The sequence below is a fragment of the Populus alba genome, chromosome 14 (assembly GCF_005239225.2).
Source record: "Populus alba chromosome 14, ASM523922v2, whole genome shotgun sequence".
Taxonomy (NCBI): Eukaryota; Viridiplantae; Streptophyta; class Magnoliopsida; order Malpighiales; family Salicaceae; genus Populus; species Populus alba.
The window spans coordinates 21,366,665-21,393,392 of NC_133297.1; the positions used below are offsets into that span (position 1 = coordinate 21,366,665).

The 26,728-nt window shown below is 31.9% G+C and overlaps 2 protein-coding genes across 6 annotated transcripts; one reads left to right on the plus strand and one right to left on the minus strand.

Moving 5' to 3' along the window:
* Positions 1–969: 969 nt before the first annotated feature.
* On the plus strand, positions 970–7,082 carry LOC118039645 (uncharacterized). Of its 5 annotated transcripts, none has more exons than XM_035046400.2 (16): positions 970–1,118; positions 1,202–1,316; positions 1,401–1,463; positions 1,542–1,661; positions 1,757–1,830; positions 2,033–2,129; positions 2,452–2,494; positions 3,133–3,195; positions 4,124–4,353; positions 4,894–5,014; positions 5,123–5,226; positions 5,435–5,548; positions 5,627–5,797; positions 5,889–6,032; positions 6,117–6,262; positions 6,564–7,082. In XM_035046400.2, exons 1-16 carry the CDS (start codon positions 1,052–1,054, stop codon positions 6,713–6,715), a joined length of 1,824 nt encoding a protein of 607 aa, XP_034902291.1. In that variant the 5' UTR covers positions 970–1,051; the 3' UTR covers positions 6,716–7,082. The 5 variants fall into 5 exon arrangements, with proteins under 5 accessions (XP_034902291.1, XP_034902292.1, XP_073260563.1 ...); XM_035046401.2 differs by having other exon boundaries at positions 1,205–1,316; XM_073404463.1 differs by having other exon boundaries at positions 978–1,316; positions 1,774–1,830.
* A 12,569-nt stretch (positions 7,083–19,651) lies between these two features.
* Positions 19,652–26,308, minus strand: LOC118039647 (26S proteasome regulatory subunit 4 homolog A). The gene is made up of 6 exons (XM_035046404.2): positions 25,726–26,308; positions 24,745–24,990; positions 24,034–24,203; positions 23,714–23,930; positions 23,427–23,567; positions 19,652–19,894 (listed from the first exon to the last, which is right to left on the minus strand). Exons 1-6 carry the CDS (start codon positions 26,203–26,205, stop codon positions 19,811–19,813), a joined length of 1,338 nt encoding a protein of 445 aa, XP_034902295.1. The 5' UTR covers positions 26,206–26,308; the 3' UTR covers positions 19,652–19,810.
* Between the last annotated feature and the right edge of the window lie 420 nt (positions 26,309–26,728).

The window sequence follows — 26,728 nt, forward strand, 5'->3', positions numbered from 1 at the left end:
AATATTATATGAATATTAAAGATAAATTAGGCCTTTATTAATAATAAATATATATTTACATGAATATAATAATGCCACATGTAACCAATTGATTGACTACAAAGCATATTAAACTAATAGTTTTTTGGGGATTCTTTCACAAACATGTTAATTTTTTTTTTTTTTTTTGGAGGATTTATTCTTGAAATAGTGACATCTTGGCTTTAATCACGTGATGTTTTTTTATTACCTTTATTAGGTTTGGGGTTCAATTCCATTTCTTTGGTCTTAGACAATAGATTTGCAAGCAACAAACATATAAGCTTCTATAACCTTTATCTATTAGCATTTTGAAGTTAATTATTGAAACCTAGATTGAACTTATGTAAAATATATAGTATTAGCTTTTGCGAGTCGGCTTATCTTTGAGCTAGTCTTTAAAGTACGCTACAATATTGATTTACAAATTAAACTAAAAATCATAAAATCTTTAAAAGCCCAAAAAAAAAAAATCATAAAAGCTCAAATAAATTTATATAGGTTTTTTACATTAATTAACATATCAAACCGAATCGAAAATGAAAAAAAAATTAATTTAATTATTTTATTTTTTAAAAAAACCAAAATAAAAATACTCTTTTTTATGGAAAAGAAAACAAGTATAATTTGATTTGTAAATCATACTAGATGAATCACAAAATCTTTAAAAGCTTAAAAAAATAATCATAAAAGCTTAAATAAATTTATGAAGCTTAAATAAATCTTTAATGTAACCAACCAGGCCGCGGTTTCTATTTTAATTCTAAAAAAAAATAATTTAATTATTTTATTTTAAAAAATAACGGAATCGGAAATACTCTTGAAAAAGAAAACAAGTATCTGGTATGAAATTGAAAATTAAAGAAGTCTTGTACATCAACACGACGTCGTAAGCTGAAAACAAAGGAGCAGGAGACGGGTCGTCTCTTATACTTGACTGGCCTGGTGAGTAGCTATACCATAGATAAACGCCGCACTGGTTCCATCAAGAGCTGATCCAGTTGGTTTTACGATTACAAAACTAGGAATAGGAATGGCAAGAAAAGTTCCTTCTCTAATATCTCTAGTCATCGAAACGATCAAAAGAGAAGTAGTGCACGGTAATTTCTTCTTCACGATTCCAATTTTGAATTTCTGATTTTGCAAAATTGTTGATTTCTTTTAGATATATATAAAAAAACAGCAGCCGCCGGAGATGATGATGTTCGACCGGATATATATGACATCCCGTCTCATTTATTTAATCGTTTATTGACAAAATTACCCCCGCTGGCTTTGCACAAATTAGAAACAGATATGTAAGTGCGTGCGGTGCAGAACAATGCTTATGAAAAAAGGGAAGAAATGTTTTGTTTGATTTGATTTTTATTTGGGTGGAGCAGGCCTTTTAAGGACTGCAATGATTACGAGGCTCCTTTGAACGATGATGGGAGAAAGCGTGGGAGGTCGTCAGAATTTCTTTTTATTTGGGTTTTTCCTCTCGTTGCCCCCTCTAACAGTTCACTGGTGTTTTCTTAAAACAGAAATGGAAACTTTGATTCGGCATGGAAGGCGCTGTTTAAGTTGCGCTGGCCTGATCGTTTTTACCCTTCTGAAACACAACTTGACTGGCGACGGATATACTGGCAAACACACTTGCAGAAGTATTGCTACCTATTCTATATATATATTGCTTGTATTTGGATTCTTCTTCTTCCTCGTCTTCTTCTTCTTGTTCTTGTATTAACCGGATAAACAGTTGCCTTGATGAAGCAGCAGAGTTAGCTTTGCTCCCCTCTTTTGATGGATGCATCGGTGAGATGAATGTTTCAGGTAATGAATCATGTTATTTCACGCAAAAAAAAAAAAGAAAGAAAGAAGAAGAAGAAAAAGATGAGGCAACTAATCAAGATAGTGCATTTCAGAAACACATCTGTGATTTTTTTGTTTTTTGTTTTTTATTGTATTTGCATGTGCTTCTAGCTTTGTTAAGTTGAGGAATTTGTTTCATCAAATGCTGTTATGTTCCTTGCAGATGGTATACTGAAATGTATTGGTTGCGAGGGACATGTAAATCATCCAAATTATTCTAAATTATCATACCACTGCCAACAATTTGGGCACTATGCTAGGTAACATGTATTGCTAAATCTTTGTATTAGGAGAGTTTCTGCCTAGCCTCTTTAATTTCTGGAGGAAACCGAGTTGCTTAGTGAACATCTTTTCAAATCTGCCATTATGCAGAAAAGCTTGTTTCTTCCTTTGATTTTTGACAATATGCTTATTCCATCATCAAGGCTTTCATGCAAATGACCGTTCAATGTGAAACCAAATCGATTTAACTTATGCAATGTAACATGTATTGTGGAGTCTCTTTAATATGTCCATTATGTTTAAACCAATTTAGTTATACTAACATGGTTTAGTTTCATTTATATTGTTTTCTCTGTGCAGCTGTTTGAGACTTCAAAATGTGTTCTGTGTTGCAGAAACTTGTGTATGTTCCTATCCCTTTAGTAGAATAAAACCATCAACAACTTTGAATTTTTTTCTAGAGTCTCTATGTCTATTATTGTTGTTATTATTATTTTGAATGGATTCATTTTGGCTGGAGTGTGTTTTGGTTTTTGCTGGCCTTCATATATGCTGAAAACCTGAAAGTTGGGTTGTTCAGATAGAATTCTTTTTAAAAGTGATACTATGGGCTTGAGATGTTCTTACCATTGTCCTGACAATCATGGAAGGAGTTTTTGTTTATTCATTTTGTCAAGGCTTTCCTAGGCATGTTTTCATACCAGATCAACTCATCTTTAGATTTGTCATGTTTTGAGGGTTTCCCTAGAAATTAACTAAGAAAAGTACAAGCAACCTGAGGTTCAATATAATGATAACATTTGCTTACCTCCTCTGGACTGAAGTTTCAGGAGGGAGAGAAGATGCAACCCCTAGTATCATTATTGTTTCGTATTTTTCTGTCAAGAGGCAATCTTAGTCATCTTCGGAAGAAATTTTATTATATTAACCTGTTTTTATGATTTGCATTAAAAGCCACGTCTCACATCGTTAATCATTCTCAAGACAATGCTTCTGGACAGAATGATAAATACCACATTGCTAATAACTATTTTGAAACAGGTATTATTAAGGAAGAGCAACTTACAAAGTTTGATAGTGCGGTGGATCATGTCTGAGAAACATGTATGCGTGCTTTGCTTGCTTCCTTTTTATATGTGCATCAGGATATTATAAGTAGCTAAGAATTCTTGTTATTTTTGAGAGAGTGCAAGACCAATAACTTCAGCTATAATTGTAATCAGTTTATATCCACAAAACACCAAAGAGGCACTACACAGAAAAAAATGTAAACAAGCAAAGCACTTGACAACTTAACAAATAGTACTGCTCTTGCCGTACATGCTACAAATGTTGACTACTGTGACAAACTGAATGGATATGCTTCGTGACAAATTTCCAAGTTATGTATCTGTTGTCTTACACCATAATATGGAATTTAAAAGGAAAGAATTGAAACACTTTGAGAAGTATAGATAAAAATCATTACCTTATACAAGTCAACCAGGGACGAATAAGAGCTTGTCCAACCTAGATTCTTTACCCTGCCTTTGGAAATGCTATAAATACACTCATTCCAAATATTGCTCTTCCACAATAGGAAATGAAAGTAATTTGTGTGTACTAACTTATAATAGTTTCCTAAGAGGCAATAAGATGCTCCTTGCGAGAGAAAACTTAATTTGATTTTCTCTGACCCTAACGTTAAAAGCATATACATTACTAGTGATCAATTTGTGTCAAGGATAAATTTTCTCTCTAAGAAAATGTAATCACCAACCTGTGCAGCCAACCAAATACTCTAGATCCTGTTGACGTGACTTTCTTGGTACATCTAGAAGCACTTGAATGCCGCTATTTTTTACTTGGATAATAATAATTCAGTTGTTCAGTGAGACCATGTAATTAAATATCAAATTCATGCAACCTATGTTTGAAAATGGGAAATTCTCCTTATCATAATGAAGTCAAGCTCCTTAGACTACTGTTTATTTGTGTTACCCTGTGTCCAAATTCAATGAAAAATGCTGAATTTTGATTATTGTATCAATAGGTTGATGGATTATGCAAACTGTTGATCCAAAACAGTGAAACTTTGACATCACTAGAGTTCATTTACTGCAAGCTTTCACCAACTTTTGTGAGTGCAATATGTGGTTCTTTAAATGTGGTTAATACACACACACATGGAATACAGCACTTCTCAATCAACACATCAAGCTTTCTTGAAATTAATCCAGTTTCCTTACCTCCTGGATTTGTATCATTCCTTTCATCAGGCAGGTATATCCATTCATCTCAACCTGTGCTTTGTTCTTGATCAGCTTCTTACTGTATGTTTTTTTTCTCTGATTTCTTGAGGTTGGTGAGATGCTCATAAACTGTCAAATCTAATGGGTTGTGTTGAGCTACCAGCATGTCTGTACTTAGAGGGTAAATATACTGGACAAGTCCCCTGGAAGTCTTGAACTCTTAGCTGTAACTCATCTGCCATATTGTCAAATATTATTCGTCGTATTTTGGTTCCTGTTAGTTTCTTGGGTGTATTGAAATATCCAATCAATGCACACAGTACCACTTCTAGTGTGATTTTTATTTTTCTGGAATGTATTCTGGAATTGTTTTCTGCTGAAACAGCCCCTTAGAGCTCTTCCCTGGACTTGCATAGAGAATAAAAGCAGAAAATTATGGTTACTCGTATTACATTAACCTATTTACAAATCTCAATGGCTCTGGTGTGTAAACGGAGTTTGTTCTCCTGGGAAGCTTCCTCTGTTTACTTCAATGATACCTGCCCTTATTTGTAAATGTTTTTGTTCTCAGGTCTTTGTGTTCTTTGAAATTACATGACAACCATCTAGACAGGAATTTTGCATGGATGCTTTTTAGCGTTCTTCTTGATGCTTCGTGTAGCCTATCCATCCTTGACCTTTCTGACAACAATGTGAGTAATGCATTTCTATTAGATCTATCATACATTTTGAATCCGTCTATAATTGTTTTGAATCCGTCCATAATTGCAAAAGATTGATATTTTGAAATAACATTACAGATAGCAGGATGGCTTTGTAATCTCAATGGGAAATCAAAATGCAAAGTTCCATTATCGTTAGGAATAGGAAAGTCTTTGCAATCATTACGTGTACTCAATATAAGGTGATATGATCTGCTGTTTCTCGTATTCTTGAACAATATCTTAAACCAAGCTATTCCAATTTTGGCATAACCAGGTCCATTGTTATTTTTTTCTCTCCATTCAATTTAGGGCATAGCACTCTGATGATTAATAAGATTGTATGACTGCCTTTTGGTTTTCAGACAGTTTTTTACTTTATTAATTAATAAAACTATTGTCTGGTTTCAGGGGAAATGATCTTCACAAGGGTGACGTGGAGAGTCTTAGATGTGCACTTGTTTCCATGCCGAACTTGGAGATCCTGGATATAAGTGACAATCCCATTGAGGATGATGGCATCAGGTTAGATGAATTTTCATTTGCCACATCCACTTTCAATGTAGTAGGCAAAAGTCTCAAAGCTGCAGTTGAACTTTGCAGATGCTTAATCCCTTATATTATCGAGGCTCTTGATAGATGCTCTCCCTTGGTTGAGTTGTATTTAGAGAATTGTGAGCTTTCCTGCAGTGGAGCAACTGAACTTTTAGATAGCCTTTCAAACTTGAAAAGACCGCTAAACTCACTCTCACTTGCAGATAATGGCCTTGGCAGGTTTGTCTGTTTGGCTCTGGTATAGAAGCAACTATTTATTTTTTATGTTTCGTTCTTGAGTTGCATTAACTTTGTAATTACTGTAAACCAGTGAAGTAGCAGGACCTCTGCAAAAATTTTTGGGCACAGCTATTAAAACACTTAATGTTGGAGGCGTTGGACTGGGTTCACTTGGCTTTCAGGAACTAGAGAAAGGATTGATGACAGAATTGAAGCTTGTTGATATCAATATAAGGTTTGAAATTATTTCTTTATTTTCTTAACTGATATTATTGCTCTTGCCAACAGTATGGATCGACTAATGACTTAATTGGTACAGCAAAAACCGCGGTGGGTTTGAAACTGCAAGATTTTTGGCAAAGCTCATGTCATTGGCCCCAAACATTATTACCATCAACACAGCATACAATATCATGCCTTTAGAATCTTTAACAGTTATATGCTCTGCTCTGAAGTTATCTAAAGGTATCTGTCTACTTGAATGATTTTTTATTTATTAATATTGGCTGTTGACTTCCACTTGTTTCTTTTGTTGGTATAACATTGGTAACACATTTTACATTTGAAATCTCGTCATTTTCTGTTGGGAAAATTAAGGTATTATGATATATACAATAAAGTTTGCCAAATTTCAAGTGCTTACAAGTTTCCATGGAAGGTGGCAGTAGTACAAAATGAAATGACTACTTTTGGGCATGATGCTAATGGCCTGTGATTTCATGTGAACACTTGAATCCTAACCTATATTAAACTTGTTATTACTTAGGTAGTCTTGAGCGTTTGGACTTGACTGGTAATAACTGGGACTATCAGCCAAATCACGCTTCAATGGTTGCTGAATTCCACCATAATGGAAGGCCGATCTTAATTCTTCCATCGTATCTTGCTGTGGATGTTCCCTATGATGACGACCCCTAGATGGTCTGGGTGTATAATAAACAAAGGTAAATGCAGAACTCGTTAAGAGTTGTTGGGATGGCTTTTATGTCAACATGAACATCTGAGCTTAAAGTGTATTTGATGTAATTCTGTGTAAAGTTTATCTGCGGCTCCTTCAAGAGAAGTGTTTATTTGTTGCTTGTCAACATTTGTATGCAGCTGATTCTCACCCTTGTTTTATATTGATTTGTTTCCATGGCCATTGTGGGCTTTGAGTCGAGCTTTCTGCAGGCTGAACCAGCATGTTTAACTTGAACTTTTGGGAGACTGTACTTGTACACTTACCTAGCCAATGGTACTTTATAATAATCCTTGGAAGTTTTTATATGCAGCTGATTTTAGAAAATTTATATTTTTACAGTGAACTGAAATCACCTTTTTTCTTTTTTGTTATTTTTTTTGTGGGTTTGTGATACACCGTGGCTTGCAGATGGTCTGCACAAATTTATGTTGCAGATCTGTCTCTCCTTGCCATCAATCAGAAAACGTTTGCACAATGTTCTATATCATGGAATTGGATGATATTTAGAGTAATTTTTTTTTCAAAGTAGCACATTAGAAAATGAGAGAAATAACATAGTTTCCTAGCTGAAGTTGAAGTCGTCAGCCCATATGGTTTGCGGCTGATGCATAAATTGTTAACGAAATTAAATCGCTGCCGCCTCAAAAATCATAAATACAACTTTGGTCGCCGCCAATTAAAAAATCAGCAGTGGCGATGAAGTCATTTCTGGTTTCACTCGCCCTTTGATCAAGTATAAAGCTTACGCTAAGTTTTTCTCTACCAATGTTTTTCATCTTAGGTGGGCATAGAACCTCACTAAATCACGCTCCATTAATCACTCATCAACACATAACACAAATATCAATATATGTTTATTTAGCATTGTAGCAATTCAACGACACGTAAATAAGTCCCATATTCATGTTATTTCATCAAGTTTAACATAATAGTATAATCAACAACATATCAAGTTTAACACAACAATATAGCCAACAACATATCATGCCCGTATGTATAACCATTTTCTTCCTAATTAAACTAAATTCATTCCATGTTGATGCCTTGAGTTTGTGTGTAATGGATGAAAAAAATTTCATTGATTTTAGTTTTGAAAAAAAATACTAAAATTGATTGCCCATGATTTATCTTATGATAATCCATCTTTTTTATTCTCACATTTCAATTCAAAGGAAGGGCCAATCAATCATTAGCCTTGTCATTTTCTCATTTTTCTTTTATTGTCTTTGTAAAAGAATGGCATATACCCCATGCCACATATTCTATTTTCACTTAAAAGATTAATATTCTCTTAACATAGGTCATAAAATAAATCCAACATTTCCTTTAATGGATAATCTTTCTTCATTTGAAGACACATGATGATTTATCACAAATATCACAAGACATGTTCATAGTTTAACATTTTCTTCTTTCTTCTTTCCTTTATTTTTTTAATTTTTTTTTACTCTTGACCCCGATATCAACTTTTGGCATTTGTTGTGCCTTTCCTCAATTAAAATCTCTCTTTCCCCGCCTACACATGATAGACATTTTCCTACCTTTAACCTTTTCATGGTTTTCCATCATCAAAACTTGATTTTCCTTCAAGTGTGGGCAATTTCTAGGCTTTTTTCATTTTTACCTCTTTCTCAATCGTTGAGCTTTCACTCTTAGCATTCCCTTTACCATTGACTCTATTATTGTCTTAATTTTCTCAACCAAAAAATCTCTCACTTGCTCCCAATATGGGGTGTGATCTAGGTTTGGATTTCCTTTCGAAAGAAAGATTATATCAGGCTTAAAATGGAGCTGCAAGGAATATATATTTTAAGAATTGTAAAAGGAATAAACAAAGATAAATTTTTATCATTTCAAGCAAGGTCGGTTAGAACTGATAAATTTTGACCTCGTCTAGCGTAATAATTTGAGCTTGAAAAGAAAAATGATTCATGGGTCCATAATTGTTGTAATATCCTAATAATTCAAAGCTAAAATTGATGGTAATTTTTCTTTTATATGTCATCACGTTGTCGATGATTCTCAAGACAATATTCAGGGTTTTAACAAGATAGGATTCATTCATTGGTATAGTGCAATACTCATATGATTTCATAATACAACATTCCAATAAAAAGAATACCTTATATATACATCCATAACATTTTATTTACATGTTTATACATCCACATCCATGTTCTATTATAGTTATTAGCACAAGTCTTTACAAAAATGTTGAATGGTCATTTTATAACTAGTACATTTGTTACACAAAATACATAACATCTAAAACATGAGGATACATAGTTCATATCAAAACACATGGACTAGTGGGGCAGGATTCCTATGCACCTTGATTGTTTGATGTCCCTATTACAAAGCAAAATAGATATAAAAATTATAAATAATCTAACATGATAATAAACAACTAGAAGAATGTTATCGTTACTTTTCCTTATCAACCTAAGAGGGTACGTTCCTTCTTTTACTTGTTATATACATAGTAAAATCCTTATTATTTTGTCAATTGTATTATCCTTACTCATACATCTCAACCTCTCTATAGGAGTTCTAGAGATCAGAGTTAAAACATCGGCTGAGGTTAATAACTTCACTTTAACCCGGTTATTCATTTTGGATACTTTTAGCTGAAGCTAATCACAATATCTAACTCAGTCATCTCTTTTGGAGTCATTAGCCGAAGCTAATCAGCACAATCAACCCGACTATCCATCTAGGAAGCCATTAGCCAAAGCTAATCATCGTACTCAACCCAACCATCTATTTAGGATGCCAATTGTAACAACCCAGCTTTTTTAAAGCTAAAATCGATGGAGTCATAAAACCTAATGTCACCATGCTTGCTGCTACTGTTCATGTGGAATAGTAGCTAAAAAGAGAGAAGGAGGCTTCTTTCTTTCCTCTCTTCAAAAAATCACTTGATAAATCTTTCCAAATTATGAGATTGAAGCTTGTAAACAGGTTTGTAAGGAGAGAAACACTTTTAGGTTGAAATCAAGAGGCTTGGTTGGAGAAGAGAAACTTGAGGGATAAGTATGGATGATGAAGAGGAAGAAAAATTGAAGAAAAAATTGGTAAGAACTCTTCAATCTAAGCTTAAAATTATTGACAAAAGTGTACATCCTTAGTTTTCCTCCTTGATTTCAAAGTTAGTAAAGGATAATTGGAAAACCCCCAATGTTGTGATTCTAACATTCTTGAAAATATGTCGAAAATGAGAGTTTCTTTGAATATGGAGTAATGATAATGGATGTTATGATGCATGAAAACACTTAGTGTGCTTGTCAAATTTATCTCTTATGTAGTTAAAATTTTGATAATCTTACTAGCCAACTTCTAGTTGAAATTACAACTGAAAACAATGTAATTTGGAGTTGATGTCTCTATAAAGGTTGTAAGTATGGATGTTACCTTGTAAATGGAACTAGTCTTGACTTATTTGGAGTTGTATAACTCCAGATATAAACACTAAGTAAACGTCCAGACCGACAAAGTACTGGATAGATTTTGGGTGCTACTGTAATCTTTAATTGTGAGCTTTAAAATGATGTAATTTGGAGCTGGTATCTTTATAAAAGCTATAGGTATGAATGCTTTCTTTCAAATGGAACTAGTCTTGACTTATTTGGAGCTGTATAACTCAAAATATGAGAAAAACACAGAGTAAGGGTCCAAACTAATATAGTACTAGACAAATTTCTTATGTTATTGTAATGAGTGAGTTTAGATATGTAGATGGAAAAACTGGGTGTTGTGTCCTCATTGAAGTTGTAGCCCTATGTATTAGCTTTTCATAGAGACAAACCATGCTAAAAAAAGAGTTCTAAAACTTTAGTTACGATTAAAACACCAAATAGTGTTCGGGGTTAGGTGGACTAAACCAACTAGAACTAATCAAGCTCTAATCTTTACTTGGAATTTGTTATTGATTAAAGGTTCTAACACTTGGAATGATGTAGTAAATAAATTGATGAAATGAACACTTAATGTTAATACCTATGTTTTGGCCTGTAGAAATTTAGATGGGAGAATCCTTGAGAATGCACATGCTAAACTTGATTGTGTACTACTTGACAACATTGTGATGAACTTGATGAGATTGTAGAAAAGAATATGATCATTGAACATATTTAGTAGTACTTTGTAATTGGAATGCGTGGAACACCTTATCCTACGCGATAATAATTAAGAATTTGATATTGCCACATGAAGAACACAAAAATATGCTTATTAGGAGAATGACATAGGCATTGGCCACCTTAAGAGAGTATAGCAAAGAAAGATCCTCATGAAGATAGTAATGAGTGATGGTTCCTCTTTAACAATGTTTGATGAATGCGTGATATTGTCATGGAATAGAAACATTATATGTTTCCCTTGCTTCATAAACTTTGGAAGTGAATTTGGTTGTGGTTTATGTCTAAAACTAGGTTGAAGTATGGTCCTTAGGAAGAAAACTTGGTATTGATCATATGTATGAATTTAGGGAAAAGAAATGTTAGAATGACTAGTTTTTGTTGATGATTTTCAATGTTAGAATGACTTAGTTTTTCACTGACGATTTTCAATGTCAGAATGACTTAGTTTTTATTGATGATTTTCAGTGTCAGAATGACTTAGCTTTTGCTAAAGATTTTCAATGTCAAAATGACTCAGTTTTGTTGATAATTTCATTGTCATAATGGTATAATTTCTGTAGATGGGAAATGTTTGAATGAATGTATGTGTGTTCTGGTTTATGTGTGAAAATGATCTTTGACATTACCTAAATACAAATATACTAAGTAATGGCTATTTTGTGTATTAGGAGGCGCGACCGAGATCAAATCTTTGATCGGGCGAGGACACACTACGAGAGGGGCAAGTAGGTGGTTTCCACCTTTTACTAATTATTATTAAATCCTCGAAGTATTTATACATAATATTCCTACCCGATTTCAATTAATTAAAATTACTTATGAAACGCAATGAATATCGGCTATCCAGCATGGATATTGGATATCCGAGAATGAATGATAATATTAGCTTTGGCTAATGGAATCAATGTTAGGTAACCGAGAATAAGTATTGAAGATTAACTTTGGCTAATGATATTTATGCTAAGATTACCAAAAATGAGTGTTGTGAACCATCTCATTTGAAAGCATTTACTGATATGATAAAATAAAGAGTTTGATGTGTTATTCACAATGAAAATTAATGTTTAAAGAACCATATATAAAATTGATCATAGTTAGGAATGAATAGTTATGCATGGAAGAATCCTATATGTACAAGGATTCCTAGACCATAATACATGTCATCAGTTGTTTGTTGAACATAGCTTAAATAAAATAATGCAATATAAGATTGTATGAAAATGTGGAGTACAATATTAAAGATAGCTCGATATCGGTAGGAAGATATAAATAGCCGAATTTGTTGGCAATCAAATGGGTTTGCCAAAATTATTGGCATACGCGAGGGGATGACCAGATTATACTTAGTGGCCATAGTATCGGTGACTAAGGATGAGATAAAAAATGATGCTTACTGGCTATAGTGTTGGTTACTGAGGGTAAGAAAGAAACGATACTTAATGACCATAATATTAGAGACTAAGGACAATATATAAATTGATAGTTGACGATTAACTACCAATATCTATGAATATGGCAACTTTTGATGTTTAGTTGCCCAAAAGAATGATGACTACGGAAGCAAAGTACGATTTGGTTAATTATAAGATGATGATGTAAATTCTCCTTTCCCTATACTTTTATTTAAGTTGACAAGTTCTTTAAATTAAATTATAGGCAACAAAAGTTACTTCCTAGTTGTCCCTAATAAAAAGGAAATTCATATGGTTGTCTTTTTTTTTTTAATGGAGACCAATGTATTGTTGTTTTCAATGAGTAGAAACCATGGTTTTGTTGTTTTCAAATAATGGAAAACATTAAAACTATCCTCAATTGTATAATGGAAACCATTGTGTGAGACCATTAACCATTGAAACCATCCTCGGTTGTATTGGCAACTTCAAACATAATATCGTTTGATGTATTACTAAGTCTCAGTAAATGTTAATGGGGTGATAATGTAACAAACCGTTGTTATACCTATAAAATATAAACTATAGTAATGTTACAAAAAAATATATATATGTTAAACAATGATGGTCACGAGTAAACATAGGATTAGTATGTGTGGTTACTTCAATAATTGTACCCAAGGAAATCAGTAACTAAGGAAATGAAATATTAATTATTGATTGAGGAATACAAAATTAAGAAAATATGTTGCTACGTGGTGACGTGTACTTCATAACCTTAGATTTGAATGTATGACATAATTCGTCGTAAAGGCAATGTCAAAAGTGACAAATATGAACTTGACACCATAGCAGCTAGTGTGTAAGTCAATATGTATATAATGTAATCAATGCTAATTTTTTTTTTGGATAAACATATTATTTTTCTTCCTTATGAAAAACCACGTACATGTATTTTTTGGCTAGATGTTAAATTTATAATGTTATTTTAGTTGCAATGATGGGTATGGGTATTGTCACATAAGTTGAGGTATTATTGAACTTGAGTTGAATGTTTTGAGTATGATTGTTAAAAGTGCTAATTGACATAATGATTCCTTTCCCTCATAAAAAGAATCATGAGCATAAGTCTTCTTGATGACTAATAACTCTTATAATGCTATATATGTTGTAGGTCTATGACACGAAGTGGGCCAGCACTGATTGTGTCGTTTCACTATTTATAATTTTGTTAGGTACTTATTTTTATGTATTATGAATAATTAAAATTGTTAATAACTTCACTTTGAAATATATTAAAAGGTATGATTGTATTTCTAGCATTTGCTTATTGCATCTCTTTTGTTATGTGTGTGTATTCATCACATATATGTTTTAAATAAATGAAAAATGAAAAGAATATAAGATGAATTGTGAGAAGCAATGTGAAAGAATCAAATGGAGAAACAATTGAATTGGTGGGTGGTTGAAGGCTACTACATGTATGTAATACAATTATTTGATATTGTGTTGCCTAGTAGAATAAGAAAAGAACTGAGAAAATGTATCAATTATAGGGGAAACTTTGCTGTAAATTTGGTAAACCAAAGAATCAATAACGAGATGTATTGTTAGACAGATTGCACAAACAATTATCCCATTATACTCAATCATGATGATTAGAAATATGAAAATTACATGGAAATTTAAGGTCGTTACACTCTTGCTATTGAAATCTATAAAAGGTCACCTCATCCTATACCATTAAATGATATACCTAAAATGAAATATTAAAATTGGTATAAAGAACCATAAAAGATCCAAACAAACTATTTTAATCTTACAACAAGTTAATTTCTATTTTTAAAATACAAAATAATGAAATGGGTGCACTTATTGAATGGCATGTGCTAGATCTTTGACCAAAAAGCTTAATTTTCAAAATACTTTCAAAATTAATATCTCTCTAATTTCATTTCACCAATTTACTTGAATAGACATGATCTTTGAAATATAAGCTTTGATTTTGAAACAAAAAGTTATCGACCGAGTTTGCAAAGTCTTAGATAGAAATAACATTGACACTTCTTAATCGTCATTGAAAAGTTGAGTTGTTGAGGGAAAATCAATGTTATGCTAATATAGCTAGTACTATACTTGTTGATAAGTTGAATTTGAATACTAAAAAACCTCATAGATCTTATAAGTTTTGGTTGTTAAATGATGGTAGGGTAAGGGTGAACAAACAAGTTTTGGTCTCCTTTTTTTATTAGGAGGTATAATGATAAGGTTGTGTGATTTTGTTCCTGTGCATGTAAGACATTTACTTTAAGGGAGATCATGGTAGTTTGATAGGAAAACTATACATGATAGGTTTAAGAATAGCTATTCATTTGTAAAAGATGTAAAATATATCACCTTTGTATCATTATCACCAAAACAAGTTTACGAGGATTATTTGAGATTAAAAAAAGAGATTGAGGTTGAGATAATTGAAAAACAAAGGTGGTTGAAAGGAGTAGGAAGAAAGAGGTGAACAATAAGAGAGATAAAATGGGGCATATGAGAAGAAAGAAAAAGAGGATGTCAAGAGAAAAACAAATAAGCAAGTGATTTTTTATGTAAAAAGAGAGTGATGTCAAGAGTGTTTTTATACTAACAAGCCTATGTCTGAACTTTTATAGAAATAGGTATGTTTTAATACTAATTATCTTGATCAATCTCTTCCTAATATTGTTGTTTCTTTGTTACGGGAATATAAAGATGTATTTTCTAATGACACTCCAAGTGGTTAGCTATCACTCAGAAGAATATAATATTGAATTGATCTTATGCCTAAAACTTCAATTCCTAAGTGAATAACTTATAAAAGTAAACTAGAGAAAATTAAAAAAGCTTTAATGGAAAGTTGAGAGCTGATAGCTAAAAGGTATATTAGGGAGAGCATGGTTCCATGTGCAATACCAATGCCTCTTTTACTGAAAAAAGATGAGTCTTAAGGATATGTGTGGATTGTCAGGCTATTAACAATATTATGGTTTAGTATAGATATCCAGTTTCTAAGCTAGATGGCATGTTAAATGAATTGAATGGTTCATTTATCCTTACAAAAACTGATTTAAAAAGTGGTTACGATGAAATTAAAATGAAAAAAGGTGATGAATAAAAAATTATTTTTAAGATTAAACATGGGCTATATGAATGGTTAGTTACATCATTTGGTCTTACTAATGCACCAAATATATTTATAAGATTGATGAATCATGTATTGCATGCATTTATATATAGGTCTGTTGTAGTTTATTTTGATGATATCTTGGTTTATAGCAATAGTTTAAAAGAGCATGTTGAGAACTTATATTGTGTGCTTCAAGTTTTGATTGAGGGAACGTTGTATGTTAATCTCAAAAGTATTTTTTTTTATATGGAAAAAGTTTTTTTTGTCTTGGTTATGTTATTAATGAAAAGGTATAGAATTGGTGAAGAAATTTCATGAGAGTGTTTGGCTACAAATAGAAAAGAAGATTAAATAATATTCATCTAAAGCCAACAAGAGTTGTAGATGTGTTATCTTTGAACCTGATGATCGGGTTTAGGTGTATATAAGAAAGGAAATATTTTCAACCCATATGCGATCTAAGTTGCAGGTAAAAAGGGATGGTTCATTTCAAGTTTTTGAAACGGGTAAAAAACAATGCATATAAGTTGGATCTTCTAGGTGAGTACAATGTTAGTGCTACATTCAATGTTTTTTTTTTTTTTTTTTTTTTTTTATGCTGGTGACAATTCAAGGTCAAATTATTTTGAGGAAAGGGGGAATAATGAGAATCAACAAGAACCACCACGAGATTCATTGCATATTTCGATTGAACCAATTACAAGGGCAAGAGCCAATAGGATCAATGATGCATTTAATAGGTTGATTTGAGATGTCTGGGTTGAGCAAGTTTTGAGAATTCTTTTTAAGGTGGCATCAAACATGAAGTTGAATTCAAAGAAAGATAAATCATTTATCAATATGATCCAAGTAAGAGATGTGGTGGTTTAACATGTACCAGAGCTTGATTACACAACTTTGTATTAATGGTCATAGTTTTCACTTTGATTATTAGATCGGTCTGAAATGAAAAATAAAATAAAATTTAAAGACCCTATTTCTTATAGAGTTAACATTTTGTTGCAATTAAGCATCACAAAAGCCTTTAGATATGGTTTAAAAGTTTCTATGTAGATTTGACTTTATTTATTAAGACTCGAGTGTTTTTATTTTATTTTAAAGTACTCTTGAACAAGTTTATATTTGGGTTTTAATCCCAACCCAATATTTTAGTAGGATTTATTGTATTGAACTATAAATATTTTTTGGTTTGTAAGTTATGACAACTTAATGATTATTTAGAAATAAGATTTGTGTGTGAAAGTTCTCTCTTACTCATGGTTCTTCATAAAACTTTTAGAACTTATCAATTATATTTTCTTTATGGTGTTCATCCCTATACCTTTGGTCTTTTGTTTGTTATTATCAGTAGGTTGGAGTTCACATCCAGTAACAATGTTTCTTTGATTCAAATAATCACTAGGTCAGGGTTTTTTAAACTTGATTTTAGATTTTAATTCAAAATAAATTGCATTCAATCTTGATTGTGGATTCTAGAGTTTTTTACTTTCTGGGCTCGCATCAGATTTATATAGTGTTGTTTTTCTTTTTAAAATCATTAAATAAAAACACAAATTCCTATTGTTATGATTAAAATTTATTAGCTATCCCTTTTTAGAGAGAATAATGGTCTTCATGATCTCATATGTATTTGGAGCTCTTTTTATTTCTAAATTTCATAAGCTAAATGCTTATAAATCTAGAATTTTAATAATTATCCTTAATTTCTTGTAAAATATTTGACCTGCAAGTTTAAGCATGATAAATAAGCTATTATCCATTAGAATCATATATTGAAACTTTAATTAAAAAAAACTTACAAAATGTCATACAAAGTCTTACAATAAAGTGTTTCATGAGTCATGACTCAACTTAGTTCATTGCTTAGAAAAACTACAATTCTACCCATCATCTTAGATAAACTTTAATTGCACCCACATTTATTATAACCTATCAAAAATATGATATCTTACCCTTTATCAATGGGATGTTGTTTTCTTAATGCAACTAGATTAAATCTATTAATACCATTAAAAGAAACTAAAAAAGAATAAGGTTTTACATTTCGTTATTTATAGCACTTTGGTATTTAAATTCCCTTTTCTTTGGCACTCAAGCTTTTTATTTATTTTTCAATTTGGTCCTTCAGTGTTATGTTTTTTTTCATTATTTTTCTGGTTCTTTTTAGGTTGCGTACTATCATGCTTTTGAGCAAAAAAAATAATATATATTCCATGGTGATGGCGTGTCAATTTTGTATGACAAGATTTATAATTGTTATGGAAAACCAAACTAAAAGAAAAGGAACCAAAATTGAAATTCACAAAAACTAACATGTTTCTCATGTGTATTGTTCAATAGCTTGCAAATTTATATTTTTGTCTTTTTATTTTAAAATTTTATAATATTTGGTCTTTTTTAATTTTTTACTTAGGTTCCAAACTTTAATTTTCTTATGTATTAGTCCCTCGATCTTGAAAAAGAAGAGAGAAAGTTATAAAAAAAAATAGAGGAGGGAGAAAGCTCTTGAGCGGCTGGATTTCAAAAACCATTGACTTTGATTTAATTATATAATAATAAAAATAGACACACATAAAAAAAACATTTGAATAAAATTTAACAAAAAAAATATCATAAAGAGCTATATAAAAAAGCACTTTATAATATTGGAAAAATAATTTATAATCTTATTCAAAGATAAAGTAATAATTGAATGATATTTAAATGATATCCCAAATACAATGTTAATTAATTAATTTCAATTAAAACTAAAGATCCATTAAGTTCGAATTTTAAATTAAATCAGGTTAGAGTTGACATTATATTGCTTGGTCAACCTAGAGAATTCAAATGCAACTTCTGACTTAAGAAAGAAATATTTTAGACGATGTCGTTTTACCTTATTGTTTTATAAAGATTAAGATTGACAAATTTTGGATAAAACCAGATCAACCTAATTAACCTGCAAACCTCATGATTTAAGTCATTAATTTGGTTGGGTTTAATAAATTTTTTAATATTTATTTTTATTTAATTATATGATACAGAATAGGCATTTGTAAAGAAGCTACCAACTAAATTTTTTTTTAAAAATCATTATGGCATGTAAAGAAAGAGTGTTTGCTAATATTATAAAAAGAATGCTATAATTTTATTTAAAAATAAATTTTAACTAATTTATTTTAATACATTTCAATTTAAATTAAAGATAAAACATTTAAAGGACAAAAAAGGACTAGTGATTGGGCATAGGTGGGCCAATGCACCTAGCATTTGCTTCCTTTTTTGTCTTTTGCCTAGCTCAAGTTGTATTTTTTTTATTAAAAAATAAAGATGACCTATTATCTAATTGCTCAAGTAAATAAAAGTTCAGGTAAGGGTTTTTTAACTCAAAAACTATTTTCAACTTATTTTCATCTAAAAATACCTAATAAACACCCTCATAATCTCCATAAACAAATCTCTCAAATCAAGGCGCTCTTAAATTAATCCAAAAACACAAGATCAAATTAGATAAAAAAAAACACATTTCTCCATCTCAATCTATTTTGTTTTTTTGACAAGATAAACTGTATAAATATTTCAATAAAACTTCTTGTCAAATAAAACTTATTAACACTAAAAATAATTTTTTTATTATTAAAATATATCCAACCAACAATTTTTTCTCTCGTTCACCATTTCCAATAAATTTCTCTCTCCTTTATCAAACATAAAGACTTAAAAAAAATAAAGTAAAAATTTTGAATCAAAGTTAAATTTTCAAAAACTAAAGGGATCTAAAACAAAGCCAACTCAAAATATAAGGACTTAATATAACTATTTCCCTTGAGTTCTAAACAAGCCACCCTAGTTTTTTTTGTTCTTTATTTTATCCTTGTTCTCTTAATTTATCTTAATACTACAAATTAAAACTACATCCTTGTTTAATCGACCAACTTTAAAATCTTATCAAAACTTTCACAAATACAAAGAAAAGAAAGTACCGCCACTACCACCACCTCTTGCTATATTTTGTCACCATTAATATTCCTAAAGATACAGTATTTAAGGATTAAAGTGGATATACCGTGGGGCTTTGCTTCCATCTCACATTTATACAGGAGAACTGGATTTTAGCTGCTTTTAGTACATTACGGGACTGCTAGAAACCACCAAGTGACTCTTCAGCAAGTAACCTAGAAAGCAAGGCTCTTTTTGGTGATAGTGTAACATCCATAACTGCTGTTGATATAAGGGGGGTTGTTGGATGCCTTTGATAAATTCAAGGTAGACATCTTATCAGCACTTCATTCACACGTGGACAACCTTCTATTTAGAGTCTAAGAAGAAACAACTTGAAAATAAACAATCCAAAAACACAAGAGCACAACAACGAGAATGTCATCACATGTAAAGTCCTTCAGGCACCCCTTCCTTCTTTTTGAACATCACCTTTTCCTTAGCCTTCTTGAAGTCAGTATGTGTCACCTGCAGGGCAGAATTTTGAAATTAGAACCAATATATATACACGTACCTAGAACAGGCACAACTTTGAGAACCACCTTATAAGCACATTAGAAAATTAAGTCCCTCGCAATGAAAGCCAGAAACTCGTATCAAAACTTACAAGAAAAGGAGAGTTTCACCAAAAACAAATGTCATCAAGAGACCCGTTAAAGGTTCCAGTTGATCCAGTAATAAGACTTGGAACCAAAAGGTTCAAAGAGGGGCTTTTGATGAATTTTTTGAAGAAAATATTAAATAATTAAGTGCAAGCCCTGATTAATTTAATTCCTATTCAAGAAAAGCTTGTAGATTGACATTCAGACATCACACAAAAATTAAAATAAGAAGATTCAAATCTACTAATTTTGATTTTTTTTCCTATTGTTTTGGTCATAACTAGAGCTACAAAAAGACTTTTAATGTGATTCCAATTACGTTGAAAAGTAGACATTTGTAACTTTCCAGTGATATATGACACACCTTCTAATTCATTAAGATGAAAGAGAATCATGCATTTGAAGTTGAGCTTCGATTCTGTCAACAGGTTACAAAAATAACTCTCTCCTCTCGATGAAAATGTAGCTAAAAACCACGATGATAATGAGAATGATGTAGTTAATCATGGAAGAAAGTCTTATACACACCAAAATCCTTTATACGAAACACGTCCATTGGTTGTAGATTCCGACCAAATAAGAATTTCAACCAAGGAAGAAATTTTGATAATCACGATGATTTAGATCGTAATTTAGATAGTACAAAACTTAAAATTCTAATATTTTAGGGAAAGAATGATCCAGGGGCTTGTTTGGACTGGATAAAGATGAGATTTGTATTTGATTGTCGTCGATATTTGGAGGAAAGGAAGGTAAAACTAGTTGTAGTTGAATCCACTAATTATACTATTATTTTGTGGAATCCACTTATTACAGATAGGAGACATAATGGAGAAAGACTCATTGACACACTATAGGAAGGCATTTAATAGATTGCAATCTATATCTCATTATTCTAAAAGTGTTGAAGAGTATTTTAAGGAGATGAAAAAAGCTATGATTCGAGCTAATGTTTTTGAAGATAGAGAAGCCACAATGACTATATTTTAAATGGTTTAAATAGAGATATTGCTAATGTGATTGAACTGCAACATTATTTAGAAATTGAAGATATGGAGCATATGGTTATAAAGGTGGAAAAACAATTGAAAAGAAAAGATAATGCAAGACCAAATGGTTATTTGGGATCCTCTCAGGGTTGGAAGCTGATTTTCAAGATAGAGGGTAATGCACAAATAAAGCCAATAGTAGTATCTAAAGTTATTGAACCCTTGTATGTTAAAAAGTAGTTGCAACAATAAAGGAAAAGGAAAGAAATAAAGCTCAGCAAAAACATAAATGTAATTAAATGTTTTAGGTGTCAAGGACTTGGATTGGACACTATGCATCGGATTGTCCAAATAAAAAGCTTATGATTTTAAGAGATGATGGAGAAGTAGAGTTAGCTGATGAATGTGAAAGCATGTCAGCCCTTGAAGATGTTAATGGTGAATCATTGGTTATAAGGAGATCTTTGAATGTCCAGGTTAGTAAAGTAAATGTTAAGCAACAAAAAGAGAATATCTTTCATACTACATGTCACATAAAAAATAAAGTATGTAGTATGATTATTGATAATATTTTAATCTCATTCTTAGTATGGAGATATAAGGATAAGGTTTTGTGTGATGTTGTTCCTATGCATGTTGCACACCAATTAGTTGAGAGACCTTGACAATTTAATAGGACGGCCAAGTATGGTTGTTTTAAAAATAGATATACACTGGAAAAAGATGAGAAAACATAAACGCTTGCACCATTGTAACCTAGACAAATGTATGAACATCAGTTGAATCTAAAGAAAACAGAAGAAGCCGAACAAGCCTTGTTACAAAATAATAGTGAGGATGTGAGGCTGAGCGATAATAAAGTGAGTCATGAGTGTGGAACACCAAGAAGTAAAGCTTTGGCCATTAAAGACAAATTTGAAGGCTTCAACCAAAATAAAAATAAAAGGAAAGTCGAGTGTAGAGAGAAAATAAGTGGAGAGAAGAAAGAAAATGTGAGAAAAGAAGTGTAATAAAAGTGGAGAAATACCTTAATTTGTATGCAAAACAAATCGATTTTACACATGCTTATTTTTCTGATATGCCTATGATTTTACTCTTGTATAAGGAAGCATACTTTAACACTAATGAACTTGATTTTTTACTAGTGTTAGTGTTTCTTTGTTACAAGAATTTGAAAATGTATTTTCTAATAAAATTCTTAGTGGATTGTCACTTATAATAGAAATGGAACATCAGATTGACCTAGTATTAGGTTCGGCTATTCCTAATAGATTAAGCTTTTAAAATAATCCTGAGAAAACAAAGGAGCTTTAAAAGCATGTGGAGAAGTAAATGCCGAAGGGGTATATTCGTGAGAACATGAGTCCATGTGTTGTTCTCATACTTTTAGTACCTAAGAAAGATGGTACTTGGAGAAAATGTGTTGATTAAAATTAGGTTTAATTTTGACAGCAGATTACAAAAACAACTTCAATCTTATTTAAATTAGTTACACCATTTTTGTATTTATCTTTTAATTATTATTATTAGGTCTTTTAGAGATATTAGAATCTTTATTTAAATTCGGGGTCATTGGATTATTATTATTTATTAGGTTTATCCATATATATTAGGGATATTCTATTAGACTTAAGATTTGTTCTAGTATAAATACTATTTTGTATAGACTTTTTTGGGAAAAAAAAAACATTTTTAATAAAAAAATTGGCATTCTTGTTATTTTTTGTGAAGGTAAGTGATTCTCATACTAAGTTCTTAATTGAATTTGCAATATCTTCAAAGAATTAATCAACTTCGTAATGATTTTATACTATTTGTTCACGTCTTTTATAGGAGAAAAGTGGAGGTAATCATTGTGTATAACTTTAGTTCTCCAAAACAGATTCTTGTTAGGTTATGTTGCAAACCATTCAAATTTGATTTTAATGTATCTTGAGAGATGTCCGCACAAATATCTGTCAGCCCTGAGACTAGAGAAAGCGCTAGGATTCAGGATTGGAAGAAGGTTTTTTTTTGGTTCATAGGGAGCCCCAAAGGACCATTTGGCAACACAGTGGGGGATTTACCTCCCCCACTAAAAAACAACACATAGGAAACTAGAGTCACTAGGATTTGAAACTGTTTCACTTGAGAATGCTATCGGATGTAGTACCGCGAGACTATGCCAGCTTGTGAGGAGGTTGTTAGTATTGCTAGTCAAAGTCTTATTAGATGATTTGACCATATCTCAAATAGGAGAAGCTACAAGCCCACTGCCCAACAAATGGCATACAAACTCCATCAGAGACTGCTTCTCAATTGGGCAATGGGATGAAGCTTTGACTAGACTTCTATTAGGGAAAAATCTAAATCTAGACAAGAGAAAACCAAATATTCTCACCAACAAGGAAATCAAAATACACTACTCACCTTCATGCGCCGCTCTCGTAATGCAAGCAACCCAGCTTCAGTACATATTGCCTTTATATCTGCTCCCGAGAACTCATCCTTGGTCATAACAAACTCTTCGAAGTTAACGTCATCAGCCAATGTCATCCTTGCTGTGTGTATCTACAATCCACATATTGAGATTAATTGTATGAGGGAGCTTCACAGAGTCAATGATGAAAAACACAAAGCAGTGAGGCATAAGATCACTAATAAATCATATGGAATGATCTCCAATACATTGCTTCCAATAATCAAGCCATGCATACCTGGAAAATACGCCTCCTTGTTTTGATATCAGGAAGAGGGAATTCAATCTTTCTATCAATTCGACCAGGTCGAAGCAAAGCAGGATCAAGGGTTTCAATGCGGTTGGTCGCTAGAATCACTTTGACATCTCCTCTTGAATCAAAACCATCTAACTGGTTCAGTAGTTCCAACATGGTCCTCTGAATTTCACGTTCACCACCTGAATGGGCATCATACCTGTAAGACGTTACACCAGAAACATTTCAAATTACATCAGTTATAACATAGATATTCTATTTCTTCCATATTTATGAGTAATCTGTAAATTTTACTAACTCACCTCTTTGTACCAATAGCATCAATTTCATCAATGAAGACAATAGATGGAGAGAGATCATCAGCAACTCTGAAAAGTTCCCTCACTAGTTTTGGGCCATCTCCCAAGTACTTTTGAATCAATTCACTTCCAACAACACGCAAGAAAGTTGCTGATGTTGAATTAGCCACTGCCTGGAAAACAACCGAGGCTTACAAAGTCAGTCTAAGTTCACTCCACTTGCATAAAATCATAATGCCATACCATTACAGAGAAAATAGTGAGAAAAAAATATATTTTTCCCAATTTTGATTAGATAGCTGTACGTCATGTTAAAATCATATAAATGTGCAGCAGCAATAAAATAGAGCAAACCCAGTAAGGTACACAAACCATCCAAATTCTTTTGTATGCTTAAAAGCATAAGAAAAAGAAATTTATTCGTGTCTTATGAAAAATACCTGGAAATTCAGAGTACAATCCTAAGTCAATAATTTTGGAAAAACAATCTCTTTGGTCAAATCATGGAAAGACACAAAATTATGTGATGAAAGTTAAACTTAGAAATTTATAGGTTTAAAAACAGTCAATTGCAATTACTTTTTACATGGGCTTTCAAGAAGAGACACAGCAACAAAAGCCAACTATAAAAGCTCATGTTGGATTCAGTGTCAGATCAAAAGACGATATCTTGAATTGCAACAATCCAATTGGAAAAATATTTTGAGTGCACACCTTTGCAAGCAAGGTCTTGCCAGTCCCAGGTTCTCCATACAATATAACCCCCTTAGGAGGCTTAATACCAATATCTTCATATAATTCAGGATGAGTCAGTGGAAGCTCAACTGCTTCTTTGATTTCCTGTATTTGGGCATCTAGACCACCTATGTCAGCATAAGATTCTAATGGAGCCTTGTCAACCTTCATCACAGATACCATTGGATCAACTTCATCTTGAAGAAGCCCAACAACAGATAGAACCTGTCAAGTAGTCATAAAGCATATAAGTTATTATCAAAACCATTTTCCTAAATGAGATATTGTTAAGAACTATATCAATTGACATGAAAACTAAAATAAGGCAGCAAATTAGATTACAATTTCTTTAAAGAAAACATGCATAGTTTGGTATGAGACAACTAGCATAACCCATAAGGCAAGCAGCTAGGCTACATCTAGCCAATATTAACATACTCTACAAGAACCTTCAAAACCAAATTGCATACATTGTGAAATCTTTCATATGCTAAGTTTTCCAGACTATAATTGAAATCTAGTAATGAATGACGGAAATTCTTCTATGACATCATCTTGCATCACGTTATACCAGAATTAAGACGATAGCTTATACATAAGCAAAGATTAATACTATCAGATCAATGTTGCGTGGAGGGTTAACAATAATGTTGTAAATATCCATAATGAACTTTTAAATCAATTACGGCCCCGGAAATTCAAATACCATACAACACAACCATTACCAATCCAAACCTAGATCATTACTTTCTTACAACAACTTAAACCAACGTAACTAGTTACTAGCTTATGATAAAGTTCGTAGTAATCATGTCCAAAACCTAAGCAGCTCATGAAACAAAACCCCTCATTTCAAACATACAAACCATAATTTGAAACTTTGCAACAAAAATAACACTCGAAACTAGTAAATATTAATCAAAACCCTTAAAGGTACAAACTTTGAGAAACCCAAATTACCTTATTATGCATCAAGATAGCACAACCAGGCTCAAGCTGATCCTTATCAACAAAAGACAAAATCCCGACATAATACTCAGGTCCAACTGACGACGAAACAATAGCATGATTCTCATCAATCAACTCCTCCAAACTTCCGACACTCATAGGTGAGCCTCTCAAATCGTCAACCTTGGATCTATCCTCTTCCACTTTCTCTTCTTGTGGCTTCAATCTCTCTTGATTTGCCACAAACTCCTCTTCCATCAACAAATAATCCTTAATTCGCTCCAGTTTTAGCAGTCTCAGTTTACACTTTGTAAGAGGCGTCACCGTAGGCAGCCGTGCAGCCGCCTCTGGGCCTTTCTGCTTCCGCTGCTTGCGGCCCACGCGCACTGGTGGAGCCGCCGGCTCGAATTTCTTGTCTTTCTTGTCGCTTCCATCTTGTTTTCTGTCTCCTGGGAGTTGCCGATTCAGACCGCCCGATGGTCCTTGACCCATGTTTAGATTTGTTTGATTTTGCAAGACAGTTTTTAATAAGAGTTAGGCTTTGAGAGCAATTCAAGTTCCCTCCGTGCTGGAATGAGAAACAAGGTTTGTGTTCGACTAGTATATAATGATCGAGTTTCATAACGGTCAATATTAAAAATATTTTAAATATAAAAAACAAATTAAAAGAATATAAAATATTTTAAGTATTTTATGTCTAGCATAATAACATGTCATATTTATATTAACAAAAATGTTAAATTCAAGTAAAGTAAACATTGATCCCAGACAACTTTTGAAATTTAAAAATAATAAAATAATACTAAAATACTAAAATATCTCCTATGATTATAAAAAATTACACAAAAAATAGAGTGAAAGAAAAAAAAGTATCCATATAAACAAAGCTACTTTTTTTTTTTTATCTTTTTCAAGACTAAAGATGTATTTTAACTATTTAATAGTATGTGGAAGATAAAAAAAAATATCTAAGCAATAGGTCTTAATTTTATTAACCTTGGAGGTAAAATAGTAT

Excerpts from the sequence above, each read along its gene's own strand:
- LOC118039647 (XM_035046404.2), bottom strand. The coding sequence starts at position 26,205 with ATGGGTCAAGGACCATCGGGCGGTCTGAATCGGCAACTCCCAGGAGAC. Across the intron at positions 24,204-24,744 it reads GCAAGACCTTGCTTGCAAAG|GCAGTGGCTAATTCAACATC; the intron begins GTGTGCACTCAA and ends GTTGTTTTCCAG. Across the intron at positions 19,895-23,426 it reads TACGAGAGCGGCGCATGAAG|GTGACACATACTGACTTCAA; the intron begins GTGAGTAGTGTA and ends TCTGCCCTGCAG.
- LOC118039645 (XM_035046400.2), top strand. The coding sequence starts at position 1,052 with ATGGCAAGAAAAGTTCCTTCTCTAATATCTCTAGTCATCGAAACGATC. Across the intron at positions 6,033-6,116 it reads CTTGTTGATATCAATATAAG|CAAAAACCGCGGTGGGTTTG; the intron begins GTTTGAAATTAT and ends TAATTGGTACAG. Across the intron at positions 6,263-6,563 it reads TGCTCTGAAGTTATCTAAAG|GTAGTCTTGAGCGTTTGGAC; the intron begins GTATCTGTCTAC and ends GTTATTACTTAG.